At 35.3% G+C, this 15,708-nt stretch overlaps 1 protein-coding gene across 4 annotated transcripts in view; it reads left to right on the top strand.

Moving 5' to 3' along the window:
* LOC118277045 (lachesin) overlaps nucleotides 1-15,708 on the top strand; it is a 97,861-nt gene that overhangs the window by 65,030 nt on the left and 17,123 nt on the right. For all 4 annotated transcript variants that reach the window (XM_035595727.2, XM_035595722.2, XM_035595709.2 and 1 more), the window contains exon 3: nucleotides 14,902-15,008. In XM_035595727.2, coding sequence (XP_035451620.1) covers nucleotides 14,902-15,008 — 107 coding nt within the window. The remainder of the gene's footprint in view (nucleotides 1-14,901; nucleotides 15,009-15,708) is intronic.

Raw genomic sequence — 15,708 nt, 5'->3', positions numbered from 1 at the left:
TGGTGATTAATGCTCAAACCTTCTCCGTGTGAGAAGAGGCTTTTGGTCAGTAGTGGCTAATAGGCTGTTGATGCGTGATGTATGAAGTCACAGATTAAAAAGAATAAATAATGTTAGGCTCATTGCAGAATTTTTATTTAGGTATTAGTTTTCTCCTTTTATTTTTCTAATGTTATTCAAACACGTTGCTTCATCATCACCATCATGATCAAAAGCTTGTAAATACTCACTGCTGAGCAAAGGTCCCTTCTTACACGGAAAAGATATACACGTTACATATTGACCCTGTACTAAATAAAGCCCTAACCGAAAATGAAGTAAAATCACGATTTATTCAAGACCGAAGAGCAATAAAATCAATAAACCACCTATTAATTAAACCGACCAAACAAAACGAATAACGTTATCCGATATAATGAACTTCAAATAAAACTTTTGTTACTTTACAAAGAAGACTTTTTTTCATAACAAACTGGTGTTTTAATTATTATAATGAGTGTAAACTCGACAACTTTATTGTTCCTATAAACATGGGTCGGAATTCTCTCAACCTCGTTCAACAAATTGCTTGAAACAGATAAAGTTTCTTCAGAACGTTTTAATTCTTATCTCATTGTTGATTGTATACCATTTTTGGACTGTTTTCCGAGTTTATTTTTTATTAAGATATAGCATATCTCTGTATCTATTTGACATTCGTCTACATGACTAAAAATTATACCTGCACTAAATTTTTATTTTACTATATTTCTACTTACGAAAAGTACAAAAAAAAATCTAGTTGGATTTCAATTTATAATACTACCTTTTTATAGTAAAATTAAGAAATTCTACAATGAAGGTGTGCGAGAGCGGTTACCGGTAACCGCCTGGGTGTGAGGAAGAGTACAGAATCTTAAAAGTGTAGATATTAATTAGATTTTTTACACAATTCACATATTTCTCATAATTTTTTAATAAATATAAATAGAACCTCTATATAAAACCCTCATAATTTGCAAACTAGTATAAATAAATAATACTTATTCTGCGCATGTAAATCGTATTAACACATACACGACTGACGCGAATTGCAATTAACTAAAGAAAATCTTAATTCAGACATTTATAGATAATCTTCTAACATTAACTAAACAGTAAAGGTATCAAAAATAAAGGTAACTCAATTAAGATTCTGTCAGAACATGTTGCTATGACCTGACTCAAATTAAAGCCGTCTGCTAAGTTTAAAAACAAGTTTATTAACTCTTATAAAATTTAAAATAGGTAAAATGATAATTATTATTTTCTAGAAGCGATTATTCTATTTTAACCTACGTTGTCACGTACAAGCCGTTTATTTCAGACTTCGTAACTGTTGGCTGACTTCATAACTGAGGCTTATATGAAGGTGACCCTATAAGAAAATCTATGACTTTATCTTTATTTTTTTAAGGGGGGAAAATCATCCAATGTCTTCTCTCGCCTTAGGTGAGGCTGTCAGTCTGTCAGACCACCCTGTTCCTACTCGTGCTTTACAAGCTAGAGCACCGGTAAATCCGCTAGGTAGTCCGCAGCTCCGGATCAGGCATCAGCCCTACTGGGTACCATCTATAGAGGTCTGATGTCTCTTTGAGACACACCCGCACATTTGAGGCTTATATTAAGTTATTTTCCTACTCTAGAAACTAACAATTTTAATAGATACTCATATCTCACCTACAATCTACACTTTACAAAATGAATGACGTCATTATACTGGCACGATTACGAATTGACACCATTCGTAATAGTCCCAGTAATGGCGATCATGTAAAAGCGCGGGAACTCGACGAGCTGTCACTGTCACTGTCAAACGTCGTGTCATGTCACTTGTGACTCTACGGTTCGTGTTTAAATTCAAGTTTATTGTAGTTTCTATTCAAACTAAAATATTTTTATTGGGTTTTTTCCATCAAATACTATCTTAACAATAAAATTCTACGTAACCATGTCCTTTATACATACTTATACACAACTATAGTGAGGCCCTCTTTGTTAAAAAACTTTTACGCTATAACACTTTCAATAAATACCGTACACAAGTATAAGATCTGCTTCATAAAAATGAATTACGACACATTTTATAGATGTTAACACGCTATTAAGGATAAATACTATTTTTAAAGGACATGTTCATAAATAAGGAGCACATTTTGAAGGGACAGGAAATTCGGGCGCCTTTTAGGAGCCATATAACCTTGAACAAAATATACACCCTTACGAAATAGTAGGGACGACAGTTAGAGAAGAAGCCGCAGCTTCCCATGTTTTTTAAATGTCTTAAGCACCGAAAAATGTCTCGAGAAAAAATAATAAATTTGCAATGTACCGCCTTTTAAGGAAGGGCGGTAGTGCTATGCATCACCTCTGCTGGTAATAAACCCGCCAGACGATGCTACTCCATTCTTTTATTTCAATAACCCTCAGCTTGTTTGAAACTTTGAGTATTATTACACTCTTTTGAAAGTAAAAAAGGAATGGCAGCTCTTAAGGTTTACTGTTCATCGTTACTGAGTAATCTTTATACGTGTACATGGTCGATGTGGGCAGAATAGAAATAGAAGTAGGTGTTAAAATTATATGATTCTTGTTTGTATTTTATGGTCGGTATTACGGTTTGATTTATACATCTGAATACGCGTGGGTGTTTTACTAGCTGTTGATTTATACATAAGAGCTGTGAGGTGTAACATTTTCAAGTATAAGTAAGAACTAGACTTTAAATAACTGAAGTTCTTTTGTAAATTATCATTTTAGAAAATTGAGCATGTTATATTAGCAGATTAAATCGATTGGTAACGGGATTATGTACGTGATAACTCAATAAAACTAAGAACCGAAACCTCACGTAATCTCATCACTACACTGATCGACTGTCGTAAATAGGTACTCAAGTAAAAACAAGACATGAAAAAGGGTAGTGCGTTTGCTACAACCATCAAAACAAATTATATTAAGGCGAGAAAGTGCGATTCTTCGTCACGCGATCTCTAATGGCGTAATAAAGTTAGGAGAAAGAAAACTTGGCAACACCGCGGCAGCCGCGCGCTCTTTTGCGTATTTATTAACTCCACCACTATAACAAGACCCGCAACTCCTCATTCCTATTACAATTCTTTTGCACAAATCTCAAAACACAGCAATCGGTACAGGTCTATGTTGGTGGTTGTGTTGTGAAATCTGTTTGCGCTAAAGTCGTCACGCACAGCCGCTGATGAGCCGTAGACGTGATATCACTCACTTGGACGTGACTCCTGTTTTATTTGCGATCTTGCGCCTAAACTTTAGTTCCACTAAATATATAAGGAGGGCTTTACAATGATTTTTCACTAATTACGTATTCTGAACGTCGCTGATCATAAAACGTAAATGTTGAGATTATTTAGATAGCTATTATATTTTGTTTAGTAAGTATAAACTAAAATATGAACCCGAGTAAGCCGTCGTTTAAACTTTGTTTTACAGTCTTGATAAAGTTTTTTATTTGCAACGTTACCGGTAATTTATTATGAAATAATTCCTATCATCTTAGTTAAAGCAGTATGCTACCCAGTTTCAGGTTTTGTTCAATTAGAAGATTTAAGAGTAATTACGAAAATGAGAAATGGGAAAAGTTCATTTTTGTGGGCATCGAGTTTTGCCAGAATTTTTTAATGAAGTCTAAAGTGCCTCTTTTTTGTCGTGGAAAATTAATTTCCCCTCTTAATTTCTAAATACAAAAAGGTCTTTTGAAGTGAATTAGTTTGTAAGAACATTGTTACTTGTGAAACATAAACTTGATGTTTTTAAAAGACACTCAATTAATATTTGGTCGTTTTGAATAATAGGGAATGTTTATCTTTTATGTTAATTAAAGCAGTATCAAATAAAAATAATATGATTCACAGTTTCATATTAATTGGGTAAACATTTGGTATTTGGCCTGTGAGAGAATAATGTATTAGCTACGTTTTAGTTAATTAAGTCGGCCTCAAGTTAAGTTTTAAGCGTTCGTTTCTATAATACCGAGGGGAATATGGGCCGACCCTATTAGCTGTGTTTACAAACTAAACGATTTGATATTGAGACCCAAACAGCCCGAAAGCAAACATGTTACTGATCCTGTTTACATATTGGTTACTATTTGTATTCTATCTTTGGTGAACTCTCACAGGTATCGTTTGTATGACAAAGGTAATTTTAGATCATTACAGTCTATCAATAACCCCCAGCTAAATGTACTCGCGATGATTAATCGTTTGTTTTCTTCTGATAATATTAAGTAATTATTGATTACTTTTTTATTATTATGTTTACTACAATTAGACAAACGAGGCAGATCTAAATAACTTAAAAGGTCATAATTAACTAAATGTACTTAGTAACGTGAAGCCCTCGTTATAAATATAAAAACAACCTTTCCAAGGGTCTTCCTACGCTTTAGCATTTAAATTTCAGTTTATAAAATCATAATTGGCCGTACTCCTTGTAAAGAATATTATATTTTCGCTTGAAGTACGTAATGTAGATAGCAGGATAGCAGAAATTAACACTCATTGCAAACAGCTTCTTTAGCTTGCCCATTTTCCTAACCATGCCTTTTTTTTTTTTTTTTTTTATAAAATGAGGGGTAAAATCATCCAATGACTTCTCCCACCTTGGGCGAGGCGAGAGGGAGTGTCAGACTCTTACTGACTAAAAACCACCCCGTTCCTTCTCCTGCTTTTCGAGCCGGAGCCCCGGTAAACCCGCTAGGTAGTCCGCAGCTCCGGATCAGGCATCAGCCCTACTTTTTTTTTAATCTGTGGTGAATCTGATGGCTCTTTGAGGCGCGCGCGGAACGCTACGCGCCGTATCTTTCGCACGGGTAATAAGCTAGCTTCTGCCTGCGGCTTTACCCGCGATCCTGATGGATAAAAAGTATTTTATCTGTTCGGGCGGTGAGCTACCCTTGTCTGTATACTCGCCCGTTCGCAGGCCCAACTTACGGTTCCGGAGATCGTCCCGCGATCCCCGACGCCCGGAGTGTCTCTCGCGAGAAAAATTGCGTAACAGGTTTGTTCATCTCACGCGCCCCGCCTGACAATTTAGCTAGCATGACTGCTTCGCAGAAGACACTACGGCATCCCAGTCCCTTCCTCCGCACCATGGCCTGAACCAGTGCCGGGCGCGAGAGGTCGCCGTCGCCGACCACATTAATAGGACTTGGCGGTAAGCCCAAAGGGCACATTATGCCATTGAATGTTACCGTTTCCTCCGGGCGGTCCTCGCAATGATGACACCCGGGCGTTTCCTCCCGCCCAATTGGAACAGGAACATACCGAAACTCCCATGTCCGGTAAGCACCTGCGTCAGGCGGTAGGTGAGGACGCCGTGGCGCCTACTTTAGCCACTGTCAAAGATGGGATTTACCGCTGCGATGACAGCGATCTTTAGCCCTCGGTTGCGACAGTCGTTGCTGCCATTCCGCCATGAGATCGCGCCGGAGCTCGTCCCGCCACGCACTGATCTGGCGCGGCAGTGGAGTTTCGCTTCCTAACCATGCCTAAGTGAGCACTGATTATATTGGTAAATATTAATTAATATTAAAAATTTTGTGGTTTAAAAGCAAATTTTAGGAATTCTTTCCTTTTTTTTTGATAACTGCTGCAATCGTTGTATACTCTTATACAGTATGTATAATCTGGTATTTAGTCAATCACTGTATCTTTCAATAGTTTATTTAGCAATTAATTTTAGGAAATAATAAGCACTACTTTTCATCCCACTGGAACACGGGCGAATCCGCTGGCAGAAGCTAATTTATAATATTAGTGTGATATTGTGATAAGGAACCAAAACTTTTAGGACTCATGTCTGATGAATGTGACAATTTATGTAAAATCTTTTATAACTAGAAACGTATTGAAGGATCGTCACGATTACACTACCGCTATTTTAACCTTAAATATTCCAAAATATGAACAACGAATGAGCTCTCAAATAAAAAAGATGGACGTACAAAGGTTAGACAACGTAGCAAAATTAATAGTCTTAGGAATGCTAAAAGTATACATTATGCATTGAAAAGGTAACCCCTTTTCATCTCCCGAAACTTAGGTAACATGCGAATATAACATCAGAGGTTATTTTGAAGCTTACGTTGGAAAAACATCACGAGATATTATGAATATTTTATTAGCGTTCTCGAGTTTAGTGTTTCATTTTAAAATAATAACGTCTAGATGAAAATTACTTTAGCCGAAGTGTATATCATGTCGGATTTTACTTTTATTATATTACTAAATGTAATTATCTTTACGTTATTTATTATGGAAACAAGCTTTGGGTTAGGTTTCGCTTCGTTGCTACCGCAGAACACACCCATATTAATTTCTAATCAACAAAGAAAATATGTTACTTTAAAAATATCAGAAGTATTTGAAACCTATGCTAATCATTTCAACATTAAATTAAACTAACATTATTTTGATATCATTTGATTTTTCGTAAATTGTCCTTTACTTTTTTGTGTGAAGTAGCATTTGAATATTCACCGATAATTGAAATTGTATCTCTTAGTTCTAAAACGAATATTGCTAACTTAATTTATTCGTAACTATTTTAATATATACCACATTATCAATTACTCCAACCAGTCTTTTTAAACCTTACAAGACTTAAATTAATTAAACTCGAAAGACTTGAACATCATTCATAGATATTACTGTAAATACCAAGCCACGAATGAAACGTAAAAAGCAATTTATAATAGTGACCAAAAGTGCACAGTAACAGGCAGCATTGCTGAAAATTGCATCCGAGACATTCAGCTTCATGATAAATGGTTCCGTCTGTCTTTAAGAATGTAGCCAGGCGGTTAAGCTATGGCAGAGACAAGTCATCCATCGTAATAATGTGACGTATCTACCTATTCATTGCGCTGTAAAGCGCTTCTGATGGAAAAAGCTGCTGTATTTTGTACATAGCGCAATTATCGAGCCACAATTTGGTTCACGGTTCATAGGATCATTGAGTTCCTCGAACACTTAACTCTCTGTTCCGGTTTGTTACGTAGTTCGTAGTTGTCGGTCCATCCTTGATATATGAGACTGGTAATGTAACTACCTGAAGGTGTACTTGACCCTTGCGTAAACGATGACCCGAGGGATGGGTTCAAAATATCAGACTCTAAAGCTAAATAGAAAGAAAAAGAAAAATATCACTAACAAATCCAGTTGCCAATTACGATGGCACAATTCTATCTAAAAGTAGATACATCATCTCCTTTCTTCGGTCCAACAAAAAATAAACAGCAACTCTTATAATATCGGAACGAAGTTTTTCCTTCGCAACGTTTTCACACAAACTTCCACTAGGAATAAATATCTGGAATATTTTATAATAATTTCCTCGCTGCATATTTCATGAGAACTTATTGCGACGCAATTACGTGGCGCTATCAATTAAGTACATTAGTCTGCCGAAAACACATGTAACGTAGCTGTTGTTTAAAAAACGGGTCACAAAACACAAGCTGCGCTCCAACCACATTAATAATTTATCAGCCGCATGACGGCTGTTTGCTAATAAAGCGTGGATTCGCGCTGGAAATATTAATAAAAGCAGCTTGCAGCCGGAACTCGGACGGTCGGAACCGGCGCGCGCCGCACGTCCAATGACAAATGACCAGTTGAAACTTTCATTTAGTTTACAATTTGAATTAAGCGACCAAAAGTCATTATTTAGGATATCCGATTTTTCGTCACCGGGCTTTACATGGGACAGTAATGACATATCAATTATTAGGCAACAGCAAGCTTCAATCATCAGTGCCATTAATAACTCCTGCTTATTTTTCCTTTCCTTTGAACTATGTACTTATTTTCGTAGAAAATTATCTTAAATACTACATAAGATAAACGAGAGTAACTGCAAAAGAAAGCATTTCTTCGTATATAATTTAATTCTATTTTAAGTAGAGTGAAAATACTTCTAAACGAGTAATTGAATAGAAATCGTAACGTTAGACACTAAAATAAAAGTAAATACAGCGTTAGACTCAATGGACACGTCTTGCAGTAGTTTCGAAGTATCGATATTACTTAGACTAGGGAGGAGACCTGTCGATATTATCGACATCATTAGTAGTTAGCAAGAATCATTAGCAGTTAATGTTGTACTGAACTTCAAATATCGATATAAAATAGCCAATAAAGTTTAACGCCTTTCAGTTTTACTGGCGTTTCCATTTAGTTAACGGTAGGTATAGAGTGAATATGAAATACTTTCGATGTTATTTATTCATCGATAAATGTTCCTGAAACGCAACACAGTATTCGATACTTACTTATTTACCCATACATTATTTGAATTCCATACATTTTTTTACACTTCGTTGGACTATTCACCGAATAGTGGTCACAATTAAAAATTACGGTTTACTCACGTACATTAATTGAGAAAAGCTCTACTAGTTTCGAGTCACAGAGGGACTCTTCTTCGTGCGCAGCGTGTGCTTGTTTTCTCGATTAATATACGTGAGTAAACCGTGATTTTTAGTTAATTTAGTATGTCTCACGATATTTATTACAGTTGCATGCCAACGCAGAGGCTATAAGCCTGACCTAAGAAATCATCACAAAACCAAGGGTAGAAGAAAAATATTAGACTACTGAACTATATTAAAAAAAAATGTTATTAACATACAAATTTGCTGTAGCATCAACATTAATCTATTAATGGGTGCAGTATAATTGATTAACTTTGCATGTACATATTCGGTAAGTGTAAATATTTAAGCACATCATACGGATATAACGCATTCATACAATGCCCCGCATTTGTTCGCAATTATTGATATTAAATCTTTTGTATAAATTGTAAATACTTAATTTTAATCCTATGGTAATTTATTATTGCATTTATGTATTTATTTATTTCGTATTGAATCAAATAATTTATTCGTTAAATTGAGTCATTCCTTACTGTAAGAATGGGATCTCTATTCTATCAGGACATGATAATCAAGGCATCATGCATTCAAAAAAATTATGCAATGAATCAGTACAGATTCATAAAAGTAGATTCATGAAAGAACTGGAGTAACGAAATATAGGACAACCCGACACTATAAAATTTTCGTCTTTGCCAAGGCTGCGCAGGTAACGGGAGCTTGGCCCGTTCCAGGACTAAAAATGAGATGTTTTTTAGTCAGTTTTAGGTCTAAAACTCCCTCTTGCCTAACCCAGGGCCTACACCCAGTGATTTAATATACAAAAAAGAAAAAAGGATCAAGATACACTAAACAGTATACTTTGAAGAGCTGTAATATATAGGTACAGCTAAAACATCAGGTCACGACTCAATGCAGCTTGAACGTGATTTTGTTCATAGCTCTTAGTTCCGATTTTCGAATCCTCTATACTCCATAGTGCAGCGCTGCGTACATCGATTAACTACAATTTTAATTAAGCAACCTCGCTGTATAGTGCACGTCATAGAAGATGGAAACTGCTGTTATGGAACAGATTTTGTACTGCGTTTTAGTAGCTATTTGTAAATATGTATATAAGTAAGATTAAAATTATAGTTCAAGTACCGATTGCGCTTGGTAACCACTTCATAGATAGACTACCCACTATTACAATAAGGTAGATGACTAATTTTTATTTGAATGCCTGGCTTGTAGGTTATTTTAAAATATTAAACACATTTTTTTTTCTTACAGAAACAAATACTTTCGATGTTATATCGATTTGAAATATCGCGTGACGTCACTTCTAGGTACATTTTATACATAAAAATTACGTATTTGCTCCCAATCCTAAAGTTTGATTCGTTTTACCTAAGTAAGTATTCGTTTTACCTAAGACAAAGGTACAGTCCAATATTTTTTCATTACCTAATTGACGGACTAAATAGATTTTTAATTTTCACACCCCGTCATCATCCCTATTAAAGATTGTTCAGCAAAAACTTAATAATCTGTGATCCATTTCCCAACGAGATTGTTAAACTTGTTACAAAGAATTTATTAAAACTACTCGTATATAAAATATCATCAAAAATGATAATTTAATTCAGTGAAAAAAATAAAATACGACGCCTTAAGGACTAATATCTTTAATACTATATTATATTTGAATATTTTAATATTACCTACACTCCGCGCACATTTCCCTCGAGACGATTCTAAGTACACATCCTACAAAGTAGGTTGACGCGAATTTCCACGCATTTTAATGTTTTTAGCTCGAACTAGAATTTCGTGTATGAAAAAAAGTAATCCTACAATCTTAGAAAATATAAATTCATAATTTGTTTGTTGTTTTTTATTAAATAGCAAATTTTAGTTTCGTGGAAATTAGACGCTTTACTGTTTAAGGAGTCATCAAAAGACTCCTAGCTTTTAAGAAAAAAAACTACCTATGCCCTATAGTAGGCAGTTTTGCGATTCTTAGGTACTTAAAGAAAATACCTCACTTAAACCTGTGAGACACTAGATCCTGTGAATAGATCAGCTCAGTTTAGCTCAGCTCAGCTTTAGAGAACCAAAATAGTCCTAAAAGAAATCCATAACTACATACAATCTATAAACTCAATATGACAAACCGTTCACATATTATAATAAGAGGCGAAACTTTAAATATTCCTCGCGATATTTCAGTAGATATTGCGCCGCCATGCTGATTTATCATTCGCGTGATGGTCCACATGGCAAGCCTGTCTCTACCGGAAAATATATGGCATCTTCGAAGCGCAGAAAGATGGGTAATTTCATTGAATTTATGAACGTATCACCGTTGATATTGCGACGTTGAAAATTTGGACGTAAAATTGTGATAAACATTGTATTTAATGCTACATATATGAGTTTGTTGAAAGAATATGATTTAAACAACGTCGAGTTATGGCTGTATTACCGTCGGAAGTGTAAATATGTACATATCTACTTATAATATTTATTTTAATAGCTATATGCGTATTTGTTAGTCATTCAGCTTTACGATAATTGGGTCCAACCGTTAAAACCAAGTCTACTTCAATTATAAGTGCTAAGTACTATCCTACTATGTACATAATATCACAGACAATGAGACTTTGCCCGAAGTAAAAATTGAATCAGGGGCCTTAGTATGAGTTTGCTTTCCGTTTAGCGAGATCGAAACGAGACCGCGTTCGGCGCTGTGATTGGCCAGCTCCAATGAACCAACCACAGCGCCACGTCGAACGCGATCTAAGCGCGTACTAATGCCCAAAAATTATACTTGTTCATGAAATGTAAGAAACTACCAGCTTTAGTTCATGGCTGGTTCTGTATGAAATTTACTACTTCTGTATGTAATGAAAATTTCACATCATCAGTCTCCAAGTCCTATAAGATCAAAGGCGTCATCTCGCACTGAGAAAGGTTGAGCATTAATCACCACGCTTGCTCAATGCCGGTTGGCGATTTAAAACTTATAATTAGAAATAAGCCCAGGTTTCCTCACGATGTTTTCCTTCACTATTTGTTAGTGGTGTCTAAATAGTCTTAGAAAGTATATGTAACTTGGAAAATCTCATATTGGTACTTTGCCGTTGGTAGGTCTCGAACCCGCAGACGTTTTAAACCTCCGGGCTAGTGCTATATTTACATTCTAAGAAAAGTTTACATTATACAAACTTAGACAAAGTAAGTTAAACATAAAACTGTTTTAATATTTTGTAGTGTTTTGAAATAAAAATACTTCTCAGACTTGTTAACCACGCCTCGTGGTTTTACTCAGCTCAGCTGCTAATATTATTATAAACGATGTTTACTGAAACTTGATTTCTAAATTAGTCAACTTTATTTTCAACATTAAAACAATAGTTCCATAACTATTGTGATTTTTAGTTATCTGTATTGATTTTTGTTTATTTGTAATTCATTAAATTAATTATGGAACTATTGCAATTTTTAGTAATCAAAAATTAGAACTACTAAAGTCTTTTTTTTGAGGGGGAAAATCATCCAAAGACTTCTCCCGCCTTGGGCGAGGCGAGAGGGAGTCACACTCTTACTGACTAAAAACCACCCCGTTCCTACTCCTGCCTGTCGATCCGGAGCCCCGGTAAACCCGCTAGGTAGTCCGCAGCTCCGGAGAACTACTAAAGTCTAGAGTTATTAAAATTATCAAATATAATAATACTAATAGTTTTAAGTTATAATAAAATTAGATATAGGTAAATGTTAATTATGTCTTCTCTTAAGTGTTAGTAACAGCTAAATCTTACACAAAAGTTGAGCACCAACTATTATATTATTAATAAGTTTATCAACTACTCAGGCAATTCAATTTTCTTATTACTAATTGTTCTATTACAACGTGTGTGTAATATTGTTATGATATTAGTTTGTAAATTATGGGCTAATGAAATAATGTAAAAATATCTGAAAAGACTAATTAGGTATAGCCAAAATATCATTGCTGCTTACACACATTCATTCATGGTATCTCATGCATTCATCCTATAGTCACTGGATGGAGATCCAAAAATGTTAATCTAATTCATTAACGTTACACTTTATGCCCAAAAAGGATTCCCATTTCAATGCCGTTTACAAACTCGTGAAAATTCACATAGAGCACAAAAATCTTTAAACGCAATGTAACACAAATCATGAATGGAGACTTCCTGCAGACGAGTGTACGAGTGTTTCCGAAAATAGAGCGATTACCGCAGCTGCAGGGAAATGGCCGACTGGGTTTACGCTAAAACGGTAATACAAAAGCAATATCCAACACTTCTAGTGGCACCCACAACAAAAGCAGGATATTTTGTAAACATTTTACTGCGTCCCAGTCTGTGACGATATTGTGGACGCTGTCGTTGCAAAATGGCGGTTTTTACTGCCTTCCACGAGACCGTTCGGTAACGTTACATCCCGCCATAGTTGTCGTTATACTGAGAAATGTACTTTAAAAGTAAGAGTTTTTTTACTCCCGAACACGTTTTGTCTTTTCCCTCCTGTTTCATCAAGAAAATTGTTACGTGAGCGAAAGTTTCGTAGTTTTATACTCTTACGCTTAAATGAACTAATTTTAAAATGTAAAACAATTGAAACATTAATGTTTTTTTACAAACAGCACGTAAGTGGCTACTTCTGTTTATCATAAGTAACGGATAAAAACAAAATGATGTTTTGAATGTTAGCAGACGAGCTTTCACAGTTAGCCGGCTCTTGGCGCTCGTTAAGGTGACAAAATATCGTTTTTAGTTCCCTCTAACGCACCGTATCTCGGGCCCAACTGCAATTTTCTCACTTAGGAACCATGGCTATTTGCAAAACGTGTGAAACTTGGCCACTAAAGTTGCACCACGGTGGAATTTTGTTTATGTTTATAGTACGCTAAATTATACTGGCTTTGAAACTACGCCACGTAACATAACACTTATAATTTAGAACATGTTATTATAATAATACATTTGGTGCATTAAATGTAGGGTACGTGATATTACAACATCCATTTTGATGTAAAAACGGCCATTGCCTACGTTAAAGAGGCTATTCTGGGTAGTATAATATTTCAGTAAGAAATGGCACATTGCAGTTGCAATCAATTATTTCTACGTAACTAAACAACGACTACTTACATAACAAAACAATGGCAACTAAAAGTTAAACAAAACAGTGTTTCCCACCACTTTAAAATCCCATCACTGCTTTTCTTGCACATTCTGGTTGATTCAAAAACCAAAATGCGTGATATTTTGCCAATAATTTAATTGGTATGGTCAAGCCTTATTTACTGAGTTTACTACAATAAATTTAATGTAAAGCGGCTTGTTGACACTTTTTGTGATCGAAAAGCTGACCCACGGGTCGTGACCATGGTACCAATCTTTTGAACACCCCTCCTATCTGCGACTTTTTTGTATCATTTTTTATACTTACAGGCAACGTGAAATCATGATGTAATTTCCTAACAAAGTGGAATGCTTAAAAATATATGGCGTAACAAAGTTACAGCTATATAAAATGGTGATTCAAAGCATAAATATCTCACAGCAGAACACAAAATTACTCGCTAAAGCTTAGGAATTACATGCAAACATTATATATAAACAGTTCATACATGAATTTGCGTCACCAGCGCAATTGTCCCAAACAAGAACGCGGGCGCAAGCGGTCTACGTAGTTACTATCACTTGGTAAAGTTATTCGTGTCACTTCACATTTCTGAAGTTGGAACCGCGAATAACGGAACAAGTTGAAGTGGTTAGTTGACACTTTGTTGCAAGGTCCTAGCTAGGTGCAACTGCTGGCGACAGTATCGTTGGCAACTTTGTGGCGGCCATGATAAGCCGACATACCGGCGGTAACTAATGTTGACGTCACCTTCATCAGTTAAGCGCGATACGGCGCGATGCTTTTGTTTTTTTATGTTTGCCGGGTAACTCTGGTTTGTCGTTGGCCTTGTTCTACATAGGGGTTTTAATAGGGTTGGTATTAACTTGTAGGAACTTAACTTAGGGTTGACAAACTGCCTTGTGTTTGCGACGATCTAACTAAAGGTTGCAAGTATTACAGCTAAGGAAGTTGTAGAATATATGTAGATAAGTAGATCTAGAAAAGTGTTATTGAGTTTTTACGTGTACGATAAGAAACTGTGACCCCCATTGTATGATAGTAAAACTAAAATACTTATAACGTGTTACTAATTAAGTTAGATCAGTGCAAGCAAATATTATACTGTATACAAAATTACATGACAACATTGGACATAAAATACATATATTACAGAAAAGTTTTTAAGTAAAACATAAAATGTTTCTTCTTTAGACCATATTTGGAATCACGGTAAACCAATTCGTTTCGTCAAAATCTAATTTTAAGCTTAACTTTACCGAGTTTTCTTGAGTTTAATTATATTTTTTTCTGTTTGTTCTCAGGAGGTATTGAAGTACCAGAGTTTGGGGAGCCCATCACGAACCTGACGGTGCCCATTGGAAGGGATGCGACCTTCGAATGTATAGTTGTCAATTTGGGCAACTTTCGGGTGAGTAATTTAGTCATAACTAGTGAACTATTTCTAATTTAGTTTGACGTTGTGTTTGAACATTCTTGAAAGATTCTGACGTAATAATTATCATTTAGGTTAATATAACTATCAACATAAGTCTATTTTGTTTGTTTATACACTTTTTTTGTCCTAAAGTCTTGCCCCACACTAGGATTTGTATTTTAGATTTAATTTTTGTTTTTTATATTTAGATACACATTACACCCAGATCTGAAACTACATTTGTGGAACACACAAAGAGTTGCTCCATGCAGGAATCGAACCCGTTAAACGTCCCACCAACCGTGTAATCAGAAAAATACCTATTTATTCAGTACACATATTTATGTGCTCCTCAAAACACTAGTTTATCTAAACGTACTGGTCAAAATAGTAATTTAGTCTCTATCAAACAAAAAAATATAATATCAAACAACAAAGAAATTAATATAGCAAAATTAAATAAACCCAAAATCACAATATCGGCTTTCCAAGTTTCGTCTCCGCCTACAGGTATTCCAGTGGAGAATAAGTGATTCACGTTTAAATCTAGCCTTTATTACTTGGAACAATCTATATTAATAGTCTATGTAGACAAAAACCTTGCTCCGTCCCTTACCCGACTATATAATAAAGTCGAGAGACTGAATATTAATTATATTAGTTAACTTGAATTAGCCACTCGGTTTTAGGCAGA

This window comes from Spodoptera frugiperda, chromosome 15, assembly GCF_023101765.2.
Source record: "Spodoptera frugiperda isolate SF20-4 chromosome 15, AGI-APGP_CSIRO_Sfru_2.0, whole genome shotgun sequence".
NCBI lineage: Eukaryota > Metazoa > Arthropoda > Insecta > Lepidoptera > Noctuidae > Spodoptera > Spodoptera frugiperda.
Note: the sequence above shows the minus strand (reverse complement) of the source record. Positions and strands in the feature narration are given on the sequence as shown.